The following is a 20,419-nucleotide window of genomic DNA, read 5'->3' as shown; positions in this document are numbered from 1 at the left end:
ACCTGATGTAAATTGGTGCCCGCAACATACAACTTGTAGTTTAGGGTAACTTTGCTTCTTTGGGTAACAAGTGTGACTAAACAGTACATACAAGGGGATGAGGGGGGGAAAAAACCCCTGCTCTAGAGCAATGATGTCTGCTTTGAACTAGCTCACTTGATACGCCAAAATTACCTCCTTTTTCTAAGTACCAAAACTTCCAGCTTAATCTGGCACCTGAAAATCAGGCAGTGTTCTCTTTGCCTTTAATACAATCCCCAGTAATAAAGATGTTGCAGTCACAATTTAGCTGACAGCTATCTTGCTGATTCACAGACAAACTAGATTCCATCTAGTTCTCCTGTAGATTTATTGAGGGAACAGACAACTCCAGTGTGTCACAAGCAGCTCTGACTTTCAGACGTACTGAGTAACTCGGGCCACTGGTTTCACATAACTTGTCCTTTGACTAGAGACATGCTTTCTATGTAGCAGCAGGGTATGCGTTCTTCAGGAGAACCACAAAAGCCTGGTCTACACTAGGCGTTTAAACCGGTTTTAGGAGCGTAAAACCGATTTAACGCCACAACCGTCCACACTAGGAGGCACCATATATCGATTTTAATGGCTCTTTAAACCAGTTTCTGTACTCCTCCCTAACGAGAGGAGTAACGCTAGTATCGGTATTAAAATATCGGATTAGGGTTAGTGTGGACGCTGATCGACGGCATTGGCCTCCGGGAGCTATCCCACAGTGCACCAGTGACCGCTCTGGACAGCATTCTGAACTCGGATGCACTGGCCAGGTAGACAGGAAAAGCCCCGCGAACTTTTGAAATTCATTTCCTGCTTCCCCAGCGTGTAGATCTCATCAGCACAGGTGACCACGCACAGCTCATCAGCACAGTTAACAATGCAGTCTCCTGAGAATTGTAAAAGAGCCCCAGCATGGACTGCACGGGAGGTACTGGATCTGATCGCTATCTGGGGAGAGGATTCAGTGCTAACAGAACTGCGTTCCAAAAGACGAAATGAAAAAGTATTTGAAAGAATTTCTAAGGCTATGACGGATAAAGGCCACAGCCGGGACTCAGTGCAGTGCAGAGTGAAAGTTAAGGAGCTCAGACAAGGCTACCAGAAAACCAAAGAAGCAAACGGAAGGTCCGGGGCAGGTCGAAAAACATGCCGCTTCTATGCTGAGCTGCATGCAATTTTAGGGGGCTGCGCCACAAGTACCCCACCCCTGATCGTGGATTCCGAGGTGGGGGTTGTAATCTCTGCCATGGCTGAGGATTATGCAGACGGGGAAGATGAAGATGAAGAAGAGGAGGAAGACCTAGCAGAGAGCACACAGCACTCCGTGAGCCCCAGCAGCCAGGAACTTTTTATCATCCTGACGGAATTACCGTCCTCCCAGCCCTCACAAGCCACTATCCCAGTCAATGACGCCATGGAAGGGAGCTCTGGTGAGTGTACCTTTGCAAATAGCAAACGTTGTTTTTTAAGCAAGCCTTTTTTAATGATTGATTTGCCCTGAGGACTTGGGATGCATTCGCAGACAGTATAGTTACTTAGAAAAGTTTGTTAACATGTCCGGGGATTGAGAGGAAATCCTCCAGGGACATCTCGATGAAGCGCTCCTGTAGGTACTCCAGAAGCCTTTGCAGAAGGTTTCTGGGCAAGGCAGCCTTGTTCCGCCCACCGTGGTAGGACACTTTACCACGCCATGCATGTAGCAAGTAATCAGGTATCATTGCGTGGCAAAGCATAGCAGCGTATGGTCCCGGTGACTGCTGGCATTCAAGAAGCATCCGTTCTTTATCTTGTTCTGTTATCCTCAGCAAAGTGATATCGTTCAGGATAACCTGGTTAAAAATCAGGAATTTAAGTAAGGGGGGTGGCCATTTTTCTACTGGGTTCGTGGACTGCATCAGCTTAAAAAAAAAACTTTCCTGCACGTAGCGAAGCGGGGGGAGGGGAGGAGTGAAATGCCGATGATCTTTTCTGTGTTTGGTCACCAGCGATCTTCCCCAAGGTACCAGACACGCAGTGGGTGGGGGGTGGGGGGGTGGGAAGGTTGTTGATTAGCAGGGAGCTAGCGTGGTATTAGCCATGCGTTGGGGGGGAGGGGTAAATCACTACAGAAGCCGAAAGACAGTGGCTTACCATGGCCGCGTGCAAGCTGAATTCTGATGCCTGGACCTGTGTCTGTGAGATCTGTAACTCCAGAGCTGCAGGCACTCACTATTAAGATGAAAAATGCGACCTTGTAGGGAAATCACATGTGCTAGGTGAATACTGCTGTTCACTGTGAAAGAGTATAACCATTGTTCTGTAAAATGTATCTTTCTAAATATTTATCTCCCTCATGCAGCTGCAAATTTTTCAACCATCCCTCCTCCATCCCAAAGGCTAGCACAGATAAGGCAGAGGAAAAAGAAGACGCGAGATGAGATGTTCTCGGATATTATGGAAGTTACACGTAATGAAAGAGCTCATCTGAATGAGTGGAAGGACGTGGTTTCAAATTACAGGAGGGATGAACGTGAGGACAGGAGGGATGAACGTGAGGACAGGAGGGACGAACGTGAGGACAGGAGGGACAACCGAGATGAGAGGTGGCAGCAGGAAGACCGGCAGGAAAATCAGCGGTGGCGGCAGGAAGATCAGCGGTGGCGGGATGCAACTCTGGGGCTGCTGCGTGATCAAACTGACATGCTCCGGCGTCTTGTGGAGCTTCAGGAACGGCAGCAGGATCAAAGAGTGCCGCTGCAGCCCCTGTATAACCACCCTCAACCCTCACCATGTTCCACATCCTCCTCACCCAGACGTGTAAGAACGCGTGGGGGGAGGCTCCGTGCACCCGCCCACTCCACCCCGTGGACAGCCCAACCAGAAGGATGTCGTTACTGTGAATTTTTTTTTAATGGCCTTCTCCATCCCTCCTATCCTCCTCCCAAACCACACCCTTACTTCTCTCCCTCTTTTTATAATGAATCAATAAAGAATTCATGCTTTTTAAATGAGAGTGACTTTATTTGCATAAGTAAGCTGTACTCGAAGGGGGTGGGGGAGTTGCTTACAGGGACTGAGTCAATCAAGGGGGTTGGGTGTTCATCAACAAACACAGCAGTCACACTGTACCCTGGCCATTGATGAAGCTCGTTTTCAAAGCTTCTCTGATGCGCACCGCTTCCTGGTGTGCTCTTCTAATCTCCCTGGTGTCTGGCTGCGCGTAATCAGCGGCCAGGTGATTTGCCTCAGCCTCCCACCCCGCCATAAAGGTCTCCCCCTTACTCTCACAGAGATTGTGGAGAATACAGCAAGCAGTAATAACATAGGGGACATTGGTTTGGCTGAGGTCTGAGCGAGTCAGTAATGTCCGCCAGCGCGCCTTTAAACGGCCAAATGCACATTCCACCACCATTCTGCACTTGCTCAGCCTGTAATTGAACAGATCCTGACCACTGTCCAGGCTGCCTGTGTATGGCTTCATGAGCCATGGCATCAAGGGGTAGGCTGGGTCCCCCAGGATAACGACAGGCATTTCAACATCCCCAACTGTTATTTTCTGGTCTGGGAAGTAATTCCCTTGCTGCAGCCGTTTAAACAGAGTAGTGCTTCTGAAGACGCGAGCGTCATGAACCCTCCCTGGCCATCCCACGTGGATGTTTGTGAAACGTCCCTTGTGATCTACCAGTGCTTGCAGCACCATTGAAAAGTACCCCTTGCGGTTTATGTACTGGGTGCCCTGGCGCTGCGGTGCCAAGATAGGGATATGGGTTCCATCTATCGCCCCCCCACAGTTAGGGAATCCCATTGCAGCAAAGCCATCCACTATGGCCTGCACGTTTCCCAGAGTCACAACCTTTCGTAGCAGCAGCTTAGTGATTGCTTTGGCTACTTGCATCACAGCAGCCCCCACAGTAGATTTTCCAACTCCAAATTGATTCCCGACTGACCGGTAGCTGTCTGGCGTTGCAAGCTTCCACAGGGCTATTGCCACTCGCTTCTCTACTGTTAGGGCTGCTCTCATCTTGGTATTATGGCGTGTCAGGGCAGGGGCAAGCAAGTCACAAAGTTCCATGAAAGTGCCCTTACGCATGCGAAAGTTTCGCAGCCACTGGGAATCGTCCCACACCTGCAACACAATGCGGTCCCACCAGTCAGTGCTTGTTTCCCGGGCCCAAAATCGGCGTTCAATGGATAGAATCTGCCCCATTACCATCAGGATCTCCAAAGCGCAGGGGCCCGCGGTTTGAGAGAATTCTGTGTCTACGTCCTCATCACTGTCATCGCCGCGCTGCCGTATCCGCCTCCTCCTCGCCTCAGATTGAAGGTCCTGGTTCACCATAGACTGCACGAGAGTGCGCGAGGTGTTTAAAACATTCACGATTGCAGTATGGAGCTGAGCAGGGTCCATGCTTGCTGTGCTATGGCGTCTGCACAGTTCACCAAGCAAAAAAAGGCGCGAAACGGTTGTCTGCTGCTCAGGGAGGGAGGGGTGAGGCTGTACCCAGAACCACCCGCGACAATGATTTTTGCCCCATCAGGCACTGGGATCTCAACCCGGAAATGCCAAGGGGCGGGGGAGGCTGCGGGAACTATGGGATAGCTACGGGATAGCTACCCACAGTGCAACGCTCCAGAAATCGACACTAGCCTCGGACCATGGACGCACACCACCGATTTAATGTGTTTAGTGTGGCCGCGCGTACTCGATTTTATAAAATCTGTTTTACAAAACCGGTTTATGCAAATTCGGAATAGTCCCGTAGTGTAGACGTACCCTTAGTGACAGTGGAATTGATTAAAATTCCACCTTTGAACTTCAGGCAAGCAAAGCAGTGGGATTTTGTTTATTCTCTCTTTATATAGTTCAAGCTGGGCAAACATCAGATTTTTCTGTTCACTTGCAATTAAAAAGGAAATTAGTTTTGGGCTGAACAAAACATTTTGTTTAACCCAAAATGATACATTTTGTTTAAATTTAAAGCATATTTTTAAACTTATTTTTTAAAATTTTGAAACAAAAATTCATCAAATGGGAAAAATCTAATTTTTTTTTCCCTGAATAGTTTCAATGTCCACACACACCCTCCCCCCACCAAAACAGTTTGGTGAAATTGACATGAATTCATGAAATGTTTCGATGTCACCAAATCTGCATTTTTTGCTGACTAAATTTTTCGGTTGAAAAATTTTGCCCAGCTTTATTCATAGTTTCCATCTCTCTGTCTGGCCAAGCCCAGAACACACAGGGGTTGAGTTTTCAAGTGGAAAAAATCCAACAGCCTAGAACTTTGAAGAGTTTTGAGATGGCAGGAAACCCTTCTCGATGGGAATGGGGGTTGACACTCTGATTTTGACTGGGGGTGGCCTGACCAAGGAGGGATTGACTATGTGCATATAAACTCTCCTTAGATGATTGAGCCAGTGGATGTATTCTGGAAGTGTGGCTTAGCCAATCCCCACACAACTCACTGCTTGGGAAATGGTGAGATCATGATCAGCAGCATGGGAGACCCATCTGGCAATGGCAAAGGTATTTATCCCCCTTAGTCATTCAAGAGAAGGAATCCTTGCTACAGAAATTCAAGCTACAAAACTGGAAGCCTTGTTGAGAACTTGCAATCCTTTTGAGCTGATGGCCAGCTTAGCAGCCCTGTAGCCAGAAGTTCTCTACTTTACCACAGAATAGGTGCTGCAGGAGGCGTGGGAGGGCAGATTTCACAAACACAGTCCCCTGTCAATGTGATTCAATCCTGACTTGGAGTACCCACCTCCAGTGTTATAGGGGAGTTCAGTATCTAGGGCGCATTTAGTCCTTGAGAGCTTTGAGCCTAACAAGGGGACAATTGTGAATGTTTGTAGTTTGGACGCTTGCCAATGGGTGTACTAGGCTGAGATTAATAGGACTTTCTTATTGCATGGTTGCTGTCAGTTGTTAACTAGGATAGGGCTGATCCCCCAAATGTGCTGGCATTGCTTTTCAGAACAAAGGGAACTGAAACATTTTGGTTTAGAAGAGAATGCTACATGTCTGGAGCTCTGTGGCTCTGTCCCCATTCCCTTCCTCCTCCTCTACCGGGGCTCCATGCCCGCCATCCAGATCCCTGCTTCCCTCGTCACCACTACTCTCCCCCAGTCCTCCTCAGGCCCAGCTTCTCCACTGCACCCCTACAAACCCTCCTTGTAAGGCTCTGATTTCTGTTAGTCCAGTCTACAGACAACTTCCTCATTAGGCAAGTTAAGCAGCTGCCTCTGATACATGTTGGCAGCAGCAGAGAAATTCCTCTGCCTGCAGCACCAGGCAGTCTGGGGCCCCTGGTTTTCCTCTGAATCAGGCTTTTACTGTTTTCTGATTTGCACCCAAATCAATATCTTGGGCCCATCGATGCCTAGATCGTTCCCTGAAATTTTGGAATTGATCAGATGCTCCGTTCCAAAGTTATCGCATACAGGCCAACAGAAATGCCATTGAGTTGTGCTGGGCCTCACTTTGCTTGGCCAGTTGGCATACGTATCTGGTTAGGAGAACACTTACGTTAAGATACTTCATCGTTGAATCTTTGGGAGGAAATTCTCTTTGAGTTAATTTGCTTACCGTTAGAAATACTAATGAAAGCCCTTGCAATGGGAAGCACAGAAAAAACATCTCCTTCCAGAAAGCTTCTTCACCCTCCCTCAGAGTACATGTAACATGCTACAGCCTATTAGAGGAAGAGTTCACTATTGCATTGTGTCTTATCCTGCTTAAGCTCTTAAACTGGGTGATTGAAATCAAACAATTTGTTCTGTTTTGTTTTTGGCATCAGGTGGCTTTATCTTGCTGGATGGAGAGACTTTTGAGGTGAAGGGGAACTGGGAGAAAGGATCCAACCTCCCTGCACTTGGCTATGACTTCTGGTACCAGCCACGGCATAATGTCCTGATGAGCACGGAATGGGGAATCCCAAAAGTCTTGGCAAATGGGTTAGACCCAGCAGACCTAAAGACTGGTGAGGGCATGTTTGTTTAAAATTCGGTGACATTCTGGTCCAGCTTTCACTAAACTGAGGACTGCATCCAGGGACTCTCCTGTCACCAGTGAAGCCTGGTGATTTCAGAGTACATAGGCAAAATTGTCCTGTAAAGATGTCTGCAGAGCTAGTTTATACCAGTCGTTAAAGATCACAATGTATATGACCCCAAACAAGGCAGGCCAAACCTACTCTTAGTGTTCTTTAATAGTTCTAGCTGGTGACATCAGAAGTTCAGCAAAACCTTGGGCACATATGAACTAGACTGGCCACAAGGGCTGCTATGGAGCTTTACTCAGTGTCAGAAGTCAGCTGTGAGGAGGAAAGGGCATCTCAGTTTAGTCTGACCTCCCCTCAGAAGGTCATCTTGTTCTTCTCTATCACCTCCGTGGAAGATAGTCACATACCCAAAATGTTGGAGGCCACTCGTACTGCGTTTGAAAAGACCCATATACAGCTAACCTGGGGTGTTCAGACCTGAAGGATCAATGGATTGAGACCCTCTGTCCTCCGGTCTCCCGTCAAACTCAGTCTTTCTCTGTTTTCTACGCCACACGGGCCAAGGTGGTGTTGTGACAAGAATCCCACAATCTGATGCCGGACCCCTCATCTGTGACGATTTTTAAATGGGTGAAGATTTTTGGCATGGTTATATAGTTAAGAGCAAAGGTCCATTTGCTGTGCTATTAAAACCCTTGAAACCTTTCATAAAATCGTAGGACTGGAAGGGACCTCAAGAGGTCTTCTAGTCCAGTCCCCTGCACTCAAGGCAGGACTAAGTATTATCTAGACCATCCTTGACAGATGTTTGTCTATTCTGCTCTTAAAAATCTCCAGTGATGGAGATTCCACAGCGTCCGTAGGCAATTTATTCCAGTGCTTAACCACCCTGACAGGAAGTTTTTCCTAATGTCCATCCTAAACCGTCCTTGCTGCAATTTAAGCCCATTGCTTCTTGTCTTATCCTCAGAGGTTAACAAGAACAATTTGTCTCCCTCCTAACAGTAACAACCTTTTATGTACTTGAAAACTGCTATCATGTCCCCCCTCAGTCTTCTCTTCTCCAGACTAAACAAACCCAATGTTTTAAATCTTTTCTCACAGATCATGCTTTCTAGACCTTTAATTATTTTTGTTGCTTTTCTCTGAACTTTGTCCACATCTTTCCTGAAATGTGGCGCCCAGAAATGGACACAGTAATCCAGTTGAAACTTTATTAGCGCAGAGTAGAGCGGAAGAATTACTTTTATTGTGTTTTGCTTACAACAGTCCTGCTAATACATCCCAGAATGATGTTTGCTTTTTTTGCAACAGTGTTACACTGTTGACTCATACAATATTAAGTTTGTGGTCCACTATGATCCCCAGATCTCTTTCCACAGTACTCCTTCTTCGGCAGTCATTTCCCAATTTGTATGTGTGCAATTGATTGTTCCTCCCTAAGTGGAGTACTTTGCATTTGTCCTTATTGAATTTCATTCTGTTTACTTCAGACCATTTCTCCAGTTTGTCCAGATCATTTTGAATTTTAATCCTATCCTCCAAAGCATTTGCAACCCCTCCCAGCTTGGTATCATCCACAAACTTTATAAGTGTACACTCTATGCCATTATCTAAATCATTGATGAAGATATTGAACAGAATTGGACCCAGAACCCATCTCTTCAGGACCCGACTTGATATCCCTTCCAGCTTGACTGTGAACCACAGATAACTACTCTGTGGGAACGGTTTTCCAACCAGTTATGCACCCACTTTATAGTAGCTTCATCTAAGTTGTATTTTCCCTAGTTTGTTTATGAGACAGTCATGCAAGACTGTATCAAAAGCCTTACTAAAGTCAAGATATAGCACATCTACCACTTCCCCCCCTATTTGCAAGGCTTGTTACCCTGTCACAGAAAGCTTTTAGGTTGGCTTGACATAATTTGTTCTTGACAAATCCATGCTGACTGTTACTTATCCCCTTATTATCTTCTAGGTATTTGCAAATTGATTGCTTAATTATTTGCTCCGTTATCTTTCGGGTACTGAAGTTAAGCTGACTGGTCTGTAAATCCCTGGGTTGTCCTTATTCCCCTTTTTATAGATGGGCACTATATTTGCCCTTTTCCAGTCCTCAGGAATCTCTTCCGTCTTCCATGACTTTTCGAAGATAATCGCTAATGCCTCATTTATCTCCTCAGTCGGCTCCTTGAGTATCCTAGGATGTATTTCATCAGGCCCTGGTGACTTGAAGACATCTAATTTGTCTAAGTAATTTTTAATTTGTTCTTTCTCTATTTTACCTTCTGATGTTAACTTCATTTTCACTAGCATTCAGTATGTTAGATGTCCAGTTGCCACAGTTTTGGTAAAAACTGAAGCAAAAAAGTCATTTAGCTGCCATTTCCACATTTTCTGTTATTGTTTTTTCCCCGTCATTGAGTAATGGGCCTGTCCTGGGTCTTCCTCTTGCTTCTAATGTATCAGTCTAGTATAGGCTGCAGCTGCAATAACTCTCCTTGCCAGAGGCATTTAATTGTTTAGTTATCTGTCTTCACTCTTGGAATTGGTTGTTCTCCAATTCTAAAATCAACTCTCCTGACTTTATTTTTGTTTACCTTGATCTCTCAGGGAGCTATGGCCGTCACATTAACGTGTGGGACTGGACCACTCATGTCTTCACTCAATCAATTGACCTGGGGGAAGACTCCATCCCTCTGGAAATCAGATTCCTCCACAATCCCGATGCAGCAGAGGGATATGTTGGCTGTGCTCTGAGTAGTGCAATCCATCGCTTCTACAAGACGGGGGTAAGCACTCTAGCAGCTGCCGTGTGACAGAATGCAAGGTTCAACGTGAGCATGTTTCAGAAAGCCACTTGGACAATGGGTCACTTAGACAATGGAATTCAGTTAGGATAGATTTGGGCAGCATCTGTTTTTTGTGTTGCATCCAGGTTGACCAAGCTGTATGGCTCTATGAAACAGCACACCTCCCAGAAAGGCCCTGGATAGGAGCCAAATCTTTGCTCTAGAAGGCCCAGGAAAATACTACTTGTTCCCTAAGGAAATCAATAGGCCAATGTCAACTTATATTGGGAGCTCTCACAAGCTCCTAATGTTCTCTGTCTTTTGGCTGAGTTTCACTTGCATTGTACAAATTCTCAGTGTCCACTGAGCCCTGCCACAGCCTTTACATGCCAGTGGGCATTTGGAAACTAAAAGATAGTTAATAAATCCCAAACTTGCTATACTGAGAACCCAACAAGAGTCAATATCGCCATGTGAAATAATGTGCCCTCAACCACTAGCCACTTTAAAATTAACTTTTTGGCTCTTGAGAACTGGGTGGCTTGGAGAGGTCTTGCCAAACAACATGTTCTTACAATAGTGTTCTTGTTCGTGGAGTTAATTTGAGGTGACAAGCTGGGTGAGGTAATATCTTGTACTGGAACAACTTCTGTTGGTGGAAGAGACACGTTTTCAAGCTTACCCAGAATTCTTCTTCAGGTCTGGGAAAAGTACTGTGTCACAGCTAAATACAGGATGGAGTTCATATAAGGGACATTCATTTTACGTCTTAAGATGGACCTAGAGAACAGCTTAAAAGGAATTAAACTGTTTTTTCTATATGCGTGTATAATTATCTAGGCTCTTTGTGGTGAACTAACTGCTCAGTGGCTACTGTATTTTCCCTGCCATGTTCTTTATGGCCTGTGCTAAAGGGTTCTGCAAGCCTTATGTTGGGGAGATATAGCCCCAGTTCCATAGACTGCACAAAGCCTCCTAACCCATCATGTATATATCCCCCTGTCCCTGGCCTATACCTAACAGTTAGGTTGACTTAGCTACATTGTATAGGATGTGAAACATTCAGACCTCTGAGAGACTTAGTTTTAAGTTGACCTAAGCCCTGGTGTAGACACGGCTAGGTCAACTGATTCTTCCATCAACCTAGCTACTGCCTCTCAGAGGAGTGAAGTGATTAACTACAGTGTCTACAGTGCAGCAGCACAGTTGCAGTGCTGTAGCTATATCACCGTAGCATCTGTAGTGTAGACATAACTCCATGGCTATGCTCCAAAACCTAGGCTATTGTTGAGGTCCAATGAACAATGCTTCTATTTTTAGTATTGACAGATATATACCGTAATCATTAACTCTGTGTTTCTAACTAGTCACCTATTTACTATTCACATCAATTGTTAACATTTATTTGCAGTACCTTTGTATATGCTAGGTACACACCAGCACATGCTTATTCTGCCTCTGTCATGTATAATTGGGTTCTTGCTGACTTACCGCAAGGGAATATTATGTTTACTCTTGTACAGAATGGAAATTGGGCAGCGGAGAAGGTGGTTCAAGTCCCCAGCAAGAAGGTGAACGGTTGGCTTTTTCCTGACATGCCAGGTTAGTGTAAGCACATTTCAAAATTTTCCTCCTCATGCTCTGCAGCTGGGCTGAGCATCTTGTCATTGAATGACAAACGCTTTTTGCATGAAACATATGGAGAAGCTTATCAGTTATACAAGGACTTTGGCACACCTTCAAAGAGATGCAAGTGTCCTTCTGAAGAGGGAATGGCTTAGAATTGCCAATTGCATACCTATTTGTATTAAGATCTCCCAATGTATGTTATGAGTGGGAATCTGGATCATCTTGACTGACGCTCTAAGGAGGTGGCCAGTGTCTCTTCCTATGGAAGATTCTTTTGCAGTGCCCTTTGGATACCATGCATAGGCACTGACTCCATGGATGCTCTGGGGCTGGAGCACCCCCGGGGCAAAAAAATGATGGGTGCTCAGCACCCACTGGTAGTCCCCCTATCAGCACTCCCCCAGCACCTCCTGCCCACTGGCTGGCCCCACAGATCAGCGCCTCCCCTTCCTTCCCTGTGCCTCCCACATGCCGCAGTCAGCTGTTTCACAGGATGCTGGAGGCTGTGGGGGGTAGAGGGAGGAGTGAGGACACAGCACGCTCGGGGGAGGGGGCGGGAAGGGGTGGGAAGAGGCAGGGCTGGGATCTTGGGGGAAGAGGTGGAGTGGGGGCGGGACCTGGGGCAGAGCCGGGGGTTGAGCACCCCCTGGCACTTTGGAATGTCAGCACCTGTGACACCATGTATCTGCCTCTTTTCATCACCCTTACACAATAGTTATCACATTCTCCCTCAAGTAGCTGGTTCCCCTGGAGCAGATTTATGGGCTGGTGAATGCCAAATGGTCCCTGTATTTGAGAGACCCATTTCTGCATCCAAAGGGACTTGAGGGCCTCTCAATTGAGATCCCAGTCATTGGTTGGTCAGGGGAGAGCCCATTTTCCAGTTGGACCCTTTCCTTTAAATCCATGCCTCCGATTCTCCCACCTCTCCAATTTAATGACCATAACATCACCTCTTGCAGTTTTCTCTCCCTCCCCCGCCTCCAATGGTGGAAATTGTGGCTGTAAAGGAGCAGCTGGGAGCAGTACGCTGCCGGCATGTCTCCCCAGCCCATGAAGGACTCACTGCCACATTGAGTCTTTTCCAGGCACAATTTGATTCTCCTTACATAAAACTTAAGCAAAACCTCAAAACAAAACCATTCCTCAGCCCATCCTGGGCTACAGCTCCCAGGGGCTTCCCCCTTTTTTCTCTCTGTTCCTCCTGCTTCAGGACCTACTACTGGAGGCCATCTCCTCTTGTCCTTCTTCAGCCCTCCTCCAGGCCATTTATCTGGAAGTTACTTTTCTCCAGCACCTCCCAGAGCAGCCAAGAACCCTTCTGCAGCTTCTCTCCCTAGCAGAGCTCTCACTCTTTGTAGGCAACCCAGGACCCACTCCCAGCTGGGCACAGTAATTAAACAGCCACATGATCTCTAGCTGACCAGGATCAGATGGAAAGGGAGCCAGTCAGTCACAGATGAGGCTGGGCCCAACTCTCTTGTCCATGACAAACTGGTTGCATCATTTTTGTCTTGGCCTGAAGGTTTGATTCAGAGTAGCACAAGGCGTCCTATTCCTTCCCAAAGCAGCTTAAACATGCTGATCCTGGAACAGGTTGGGTTTGGATTCTCCAACATAGTACCTCTGGTCTGGGCCCATATGTAGTGTGCTATATTCTGTCACCAGCTGCTGATCGGGAACGTTCTAGGTTGAAGAGTGGCTTCTGCTCAGCCCTGCTTGTGAACTACCATGCAGATGACAGGGTTTGGCTCTTCCTCCCAGGTTGGCTGCTTGAAGCTTGACTGACAGTGGTCTCTAGAAAGAATGTGGGAGTCTCTATGTCTTTTAACAGGAACTCACAATAGTTGTGTTCTCCAGGGAGTGGGTTGATCCTGGCTGGAATCCTGGTAATTAATGAGGGCCAAAAAGAGACCTGGAGAGGAAACAGTGTGAATATAATGATATGGCTGAGACCATCTTTTGCTTTGGGCCTGGGTTTCAAATCTGAACAAGATTTGTATGATGTGGGTCAGCGCTGATGCTCTAGGACTGGGGTTCTAACAAAGACGGATCTGTGGCCATATGAGCCTTGTCATTGTCTGCTGCTCTGTGTGTTTCCTGACTCCACCTCTGACTGCCCTCTCCAAGGTCTCATTACCGACATCCTGATCTCACTGGATGACAGGTTCCTGTATTTCAGCAACTGGTTCCATGGAGACATTCGTCAGTATGATATTTCCAACACTCGGAAGCCCAAACTGGTGGGACAGGTAAGTCAGAGTCATAAAGGCTTCTATTACTAGGTTGCGAAGCTGGGGAATCCCATCTCTTTAGGAGAAAAAAGGACTGTTTTCTTTTGCATAGGGGTTAGATGGTCAATTCCATACCCTCATGGCCATGTTCCTTTCATACACGGACACCCTGACATTTTTGTGACATCTTTGCTTACAGGTGTTCCTGGGAGGCAAGATTCCAAGAGATGGGCCAGTCGTTGTGGTGGAAGACCAAGAGCTGAACTGTCAGCCAGAGCCTTTTGTGATCAAGGTGCGCAATGCTAGGTATTTTCCCCACTGCTCCATTAATACTTCTCTATTGGCAGCTGTCTCTTGGTGCATGCCAGCTCCTATATGAGTGCCAGATTCTGCACATCTTACTGAGGCAAAACTCCCATCCAAGTACAATAGGACTTGCCTGAGTGGATGCTGTGGAATCAGGCCCTTTCTGGCATAACCCAGTCTGTGTGGGCACAGGTTAGCCAGGAACCTGTATCAAGCAAGCAGTCAGTCTTGGTTAGAACTGCTCCTTGCCCAAATGGAGGGGTTCACCACCCCATGCATTCAGCAATGCTGGTTGTCAGATGTACTCATAGACTTAAGGTCAGAAGGGACCATTATGGTCATCTAGTCTGACCTCCTGCACAACACAGGCCACAGAATCTCACCCACCCACTCCTGTAACAAACCCCTAACCTATGTCTGAGTTACTGAAGTCCTCAAATTGTGGTTTAAAGACCTCAAGGTGCAGAGAATCCTCCAGCAAGTGAGCAGGGCCTCTGCCAATCTTCCCTGGAGGAAAATTCCTTCCCGACCCCAAATATGGCGATCAGCTAAACCCTGAGCATGTGGGCAAGACTCACCAGCCAGTACCCAGGAGCAGAACCTGCCATGCTGCTGTACTCCTTTCTGTTGCATTTTTCTTTCCTTGTGGTGCCACTAGCAGCTTATAAACCCAGGTCTTGTTTTCCTGTAACACCAGGGGAAGAGGGTGCAAGGTGGACCGCAGATGATCCAGCTGAGCTTGGATGGCAAGAGATTATATGTCTCCACTTCCCTCTACAGTGGATGGGACAAGCAATTTTACCCAGACCTTGTCAAGTAAGAAACCTTTCTTGGATGGGAAATCCCAGGGCCAGCCATAGGCAGCTGTGCCTGCAGCAGAAGTCCATTTTCATGAGCCCCGCAGCGGAAGTGGGTGGTTTTTGCACCATCTCCAAGGGCCCATGGATGTGTGCAGAAGGACTGGCTTTATTAACTCATTGCACACTACTAACCCATATCAGCGTTTCACACACCAGTAAGAATCAGCCCACACTTAACAGGCACAACAGCCTCTGAGCAGCTGCAGAATTTAACAATGTCTGATATTGAAATCATTCCTCTAATGGTGGGGGTGTGGAAGAATTCATTAGATGCTAGTATTTTGAAGATGACCTAGTCTACAGGAAACCTTCAAAGCACCCACCCGCAAATACATTTTTATTACATAAAGCTGATGGTTTTCCACATGACCACATGAGGGCGTGGTGTGGCTTTCCAGTCACTTGCAGTTAATGTATAACTGCACATCTAGTTGTAGTCATCTCCGGTTCATTGGCAGCTCTGTGTCAAGGTTTTCAGTGGAGCAGTGTGACCCCCAGGCCTCTGTTGGGCGGTTCAGTGTAGTGCAGTGAACCTGCACTATAATGAACCTGAAGCCTTTGCCTGTCACAGTGGGCAGTACCGTCTGAGTCTCAAACCAAAACAATTTTTTGGTTCCAAACACCCCTGAATACTGGTGTGCCCAAACATTGAAGCTGGGAGCTTCTAAAAGACCAGGGCCGGCTCCAGACCCCAGCGCGCCAAGCGCGCACTTGGGGCGGCGTTCCGCGGGAGGGCGGCAGGCGGCTCCGGTGGACCTCCCGCAGACATGCCTGTGGAGGGTCCGCTGGTCCCATGGCTTCGGTGGTGCATCCGCAGGCATGCCTGCGGGAGGTCCACCGGAGGCGCGGGACCAGTGAACCCTCCGCAGTCATGTCTGCGGGAGGTCCACTGGAGCCGCGGGACCGGCGACCGCCAGAGCGCCCCCCCGCGGTGTCCCGCCCCGCTTGGGGCAGCGGAAATCCTAGAGCCGCCCCTGTAAAAGACCTTTTGGTTAACAAGAAAATCTGGAAGAGAAGAATAAAGTGTAAGAATCTCTTAAACCAGGACACGGCCTCTTTTCTCCCCCTTTCCCTCCAATGTCTGCTTTCTTGTTTCTTGTTCAGGGAAGGCTCTGTCATGCTACAGGTTGATGTGAACACTGAGAAAGGTGGACTGAAGGTGAATAAAAACTTCCTAGTAGATTTTGGGAAAGAACCTGATGGACCCGTCCTTGCTCATGAGATCCGCTACCCTGGTGGAGACTGCAGCTCTGATATCTGGATCTAACTGTTGTGTGTGGGTGCCTCTCTCTCTCTCTCTCTCTCTCTCTCATCCTAACTATAGGTGTGAAAAAGGCATAGGTGGGTCTGATCTGCTGGGGCTCTATCCACTAAGGATGTCTAGATTTCCATAGGTGCTGAGCCACAGAAGCCCTGCACCTGTTTGCACACTTCTGGCTGAGGCAGCCAAGTGAGTGTGTTTAGCCATGAAACATGATGTCTCGCTTATTTCTCTACCCTCTCCTATTCTTGATGGCCTGTCTATTCACTGGTGGCCATGAACTTCAAGGTGTGTAACTCCCTGTGTTGTGGGGAGTCCTGATGATCATCTGTAAAGAGGGATTCTGGCAGCTGCCTTCATGCCAGTGTCTCCGAAACGATGCTACAGACCTTAACATCTGCTAGACTTCCTAAATTGGTAGAGTTAATGGAGAGGGCAGAGCTACAATTTTGAACACATACAATTAAGTTTAGAATTAAATTCTTCTTCACCCCAGTCTCTGGGTCTAACAGTAAGGAATCTGTGATCTGTGTGCCCAGAGCTGTAGCCAAGAGTAAATACAACAAGCCTGTGAGCTGCCACAAGGGTCCAACAGCTCTTTGACATGACTAGAGTTACCCATTTTAATCCCATACAAGAGATGGGATTAAACACTGTTTTTTCTCGTTACTGTAAACTTCAATCATTCAAGCTTTAGGGCTTGTCTGTGCTCAAACGTTAAATGGATTAAGGTAGGGTGCAAATTTAAAGCACAATAACTGAATAATGGCATGTAGAGACATCCTTAGTCTGGAACAGAGAACTTGTTTCTGTTTAGCTTAATACACTTATTACTTAGTCAATGCCTTATGGCACAGTACTATGTAAACAGGATTTGATTGTAGTCTGCAAATTGGTGTCTGTTTCCTAAAGCTGGATTGTATTTCAGTTCCTGTGCAGTAATGCAGCACTTAAACTGCTTTAACAAACAAATAATAAAATTGTTCTTTGCACCAGCTAAATCTTCATGTCATAATTTTTAACTCTTTCGCGTCTTTCAGGGAGCAGAAAAATGTAAGATGGTGATTCGTGAATCATGTGTCTGAAAATCAAGAAGACCTGTGTGCCTGAAATCTCTTACGGGGGAGACTTTCCAAAATCACTTAAAAAAAACCAAAAATCCGGAAACCAGCTGGTACAAGGTCTTCCTGTTCCCAGAAAACAAAGTATATTTGTGTTACTGCAGTCGAAGTCACTGAAACGTAGCATTTGTCTAGTAACTATGTTCTCAGTTCCTGATCAGTAAAATGAGGATAATGGCACCTTGCCATACCACTGTGAGAGTAGGGGACCAGGGCATAGGCAGTCTTGCCTAGCAGTCACAGCTGGGCTGAGGTCTGCCCACCGGGGATAGGAGTTGCCAGGCTGGAGTTGGAGGAATCGCAAGGTCAGGCGGCCCCATAAATAAGAGTCAGGGTTGATGGCTGGGGTCCGAGACTGGAGATCAGAGGTAATACCAGGTTAGAATCGAGAGGCAGGAGTCAGGCTGGAGTCAGAGACCAGAGGATGAGGCGAAGTCTGGCGTTTCAGCAGGCCAAGGTCTGTGTGGCTGCTCAGACAACCTTCTGGGGCAACCCCTGTGGTTAAGTAGGGAGAGTTGGCCAATCAGAGGGCCACAGTGTACTGTCACTTTGGGTCTCATGGGCGGTACTTCCTGCAGCACCTACTCTTCACAGCTCCCTGGCTGTACCTCTGCATGGCCTCCTAATGGCACTGTGAGATTATCAGCTACCCCTGGGTCCATGCACTAAGGCTGGCAGGATGAATACACTAATGATTGTGAAGTACTCATATAGTACAGTATTGGGGGCCATATAGGTCCCATAGACAGAGGATCTAGTGTAATCTAGTTGTAACTATTATCAGCATGATCCTTTCAGTTCTCATAGGGTTGATCTTGACTAGGATAAAAGGTGCGTGTGTAGAAATCGCTGTGTCACTCTAGCATGGCCTTTAACACGGGTTAGCTGGTCAAGTTGATGTTAAGAGGATATTTGGACTTCACCTTGATCAACTAGCGCATCAGTCTAGCACAGACAGGGCAGTGTAGCGTTAGAGTGGGGTAACTGAAACCTTCTAAATACACCTTTTAAATCTTGGTCAAGATGAACCCGGTCTCGATAAGATATTTAATATGCTCTCTACAGTTGCTCTGGATTTACACTGGTATAAATTGGATTAAATCCTCCATCTAAACAGGATCTAGTTTCTGCTCTTCCAGCCTTTTGCCATGGGCTTCCTAGACAGTAATACTGAACTCCCCCACGTTCCCATCCTAGCACTCACAGGTGGAGCTACATGCACCCTTTGGCACAAACGCTCTCTGTGTTTCTTGGACTCCCCTAGCTTTGGTTCCACTTGCTCCAAGCCTCTTGATGGGGTGATGACTTCTGGATGATTTTTCAGTTCTTCCTTGGACTCCTGGATGTGATCTGCCTCCCTGGGCTGTGATAGAGCTCGTGACAGAAGGAAAACACTTCAAAGAACAAAAGATCTAAAGCATACTTCTAGGTTAGCAAGCTGCCAAGGTGAAACCTACAACTGAAGTGAATACAAAGTCCGGTGTTCTGATGTGGGGAATGTTCAGGGATGGGGGGACAGGGAACAAAGCCTTTCACATGGATTTTAACTCAGGGCAAATAACTCCCCTGCCATTTAAAATGTCAGCATTTGCCACTTATTTCCACAGAGGTCTGCTCTAATGGTAGAGTGCAGTGTCTCAGAGCACCAGTGGTAACTATTGCCAGACACGGAGCATTCTTTTTAAATGGCAACCTATGTCTGCATGTCACCTGCTGTGATCAGCTGCTTCCTAGCATTGCTCTTCAGCATCCTCTGCCAGGCAAGGACAAGTCAGTGATGGCTGGGAAGACTCTGCAGCAGCCAGCAAGGGGTAAGAACCCCTTAGAGTTGGACGCGTTCCTCTGCAGAGAACAAACCTTTGGAACACTGGCACGCCAAGCCTGTTGACCCTGGTTTTGTTACAGAGGTGTGGTGGCTGCACTCCGTTACTGCTTTCAGTTCCCCAAATCACTGTCACCTAACCTTGCCGGAGCTCTGCAAGCTGCTTCTTTGTCAATTACGCTAGCAACACACAGTGAAATCCCCACTTCCCCTGGAAGCCTGGCATGAGTCTCAGCCCACCGCTACCAAGAGGAAACCACTTCCCTTTTGCCTGTGGGTGATACGTAGGGGACAGGGAGGCAGTTAGTTATGAGCTGTGTTCTGACAGTGCTCCGGGAGCCTAGTCACGGAGCATGGCCCCACGGTGCTGAGTGCTGTGCGGACACATAACTGTGATGGTCTCTGCTGTCAGTAATAAAGGAGAGGAGAGGAAGGTGGGGCTAGGCCGTGAAAGACAAGTCACTTGTGTCTGATGGGTGGAGAAGGGGAGCCGGAGCAGGGCTGATGCAGTGAAAGGGGGTGGGGGGCAAGCCAGAAAAGCGATCTGCGCTGCCTATTCTGAATGCATGGGCAGGGGGCAGGATGAGATTCATCCAGCCCGGAGAAGAGGAGGGTGCAGTGGCTGAAAAGCAGGATGATGTGGACCTGCACGGGAGCTCCAGTGGGGTGGATGACAAGGAAAGGCCAAATCTTAAAGATGTGATGCAGGAAGAATTGGCAAGTTTTAGACGCATCCTGAATGTCAGGATGTACAGAGAGGGCTGAATTGAAGGTAGGGTGCCCAGGTTATGGGTCTGCCAACTTCCTAATCATACAAAACCAAACACCCCTGCCCCACCCCACCCTTTCTCCTAGGACCTGCCCATGTCCTGCCCCTTCTCCACCAGCCTCTGGGAATGCAAGCACTGCCTCCCAAGTGTGCTCCCACCCCCAGCTTCTTCGCTCTCTGGGTACAGATCAACAATAGGCCCATGCCAACCCCTGAGTCCTCCGGAGCACCCAGCCTGTTCCACTGAACACTCACCGATCTCTTGGAGCCTCTCCTCCCAAAGGAACGGCACACGCCCACTGATTCAATTCACGCTGCTTACCACACAGCACTCACATGTATTCATAGTGAAAACAAGAATAAGTTTATTAACAAAGAACAGAGTCAAGTGACAGAAAGTAAGACTTTTGGAAACAAACCATAACACACTTTTTAGAGCCTAAACTTTACTCGGAAGGTATTCCCCTGTTCCCTATGTTGCACCCTGATATGCAGTTATGGCTCTGTATGGCCAATTGTCGGTCCACGGCCATCTTGTCCTGTTAAAAGGACAAGGCAGCCTCCATCTTGGACCAGGTTCTTGTTGCATAGGAAAGGGCAGAGACCTAATCTTGCCCACCA

At 47.4% G+C, this 20,419-nt stretch overlaps 1 protein-coding gene across 3 annotated transcripts in view; it reads left to right on the top strand.

The window, feature by feature from the left end:
* SELENBP1 (selenium binding protein 1) overlaps positions 1-17,081 on the top strand; it is a 57,324-nt gene extending 40,243 nt beyond the window's left edge. For all 3 annotated transcript variants that reach the window (XM_044991996.1, XM_044991993.1, XM_044991994.1), the window contains 8 exons: positions 5,404-5,524; positions 6,798-6,980; positions 9,618-9,796; positions 11,320-11,398; positions 13,556-13,677; positions 13,859-13,951; positions 14,663-14,781; positions 15,930-17,081. In XM_044991996.1, coding sequence (XP_044847931.1) covers positions 5,404-5,524; positions 6,798-6,980; positions 9,618-9,796; positions 11,320-11,398; positions 13,556-13,677; positions 13,859-13,951; positions 14,663-14,781; positions 15,930-16,092 — 1,059 coding nt within the window. In that variant the 3' untranslated portion in view covers positions 16,093-17,081. The remainder of the gene's footprint in view (positions 1-5,403; positions 5,525-6,797; positions 6,981-9,617; positions 9,797-11,319; positions 11,399-13,555; positions 13,678-13,858; positions 13,952-14,662; positions 14,782-15,929) is intronic.
* The last annotated feature ends 3,338 nt before the right edge of the window (positions 17,082-20,419 follow it).

Source organism: Mauremys mutica, chromosome 17 (assembly GCF_020497125.1).
Source record: "Mauremys mutica isolate MM-2020 ecotype Southern chromosome 17, ASM2049712v1, whole genome shotgun sequence".
Lineage (NCBI taxonomy): Eukaryota > Metazoa > Chordata > Testudines > Geoemydidae > Mauremys > Mauremys mutica.
The sequence above is the reverse complement of the archived record's forward strand: the minus strand, read 5'-3'. Positions and strand labels throughout refer to the sequence as shown.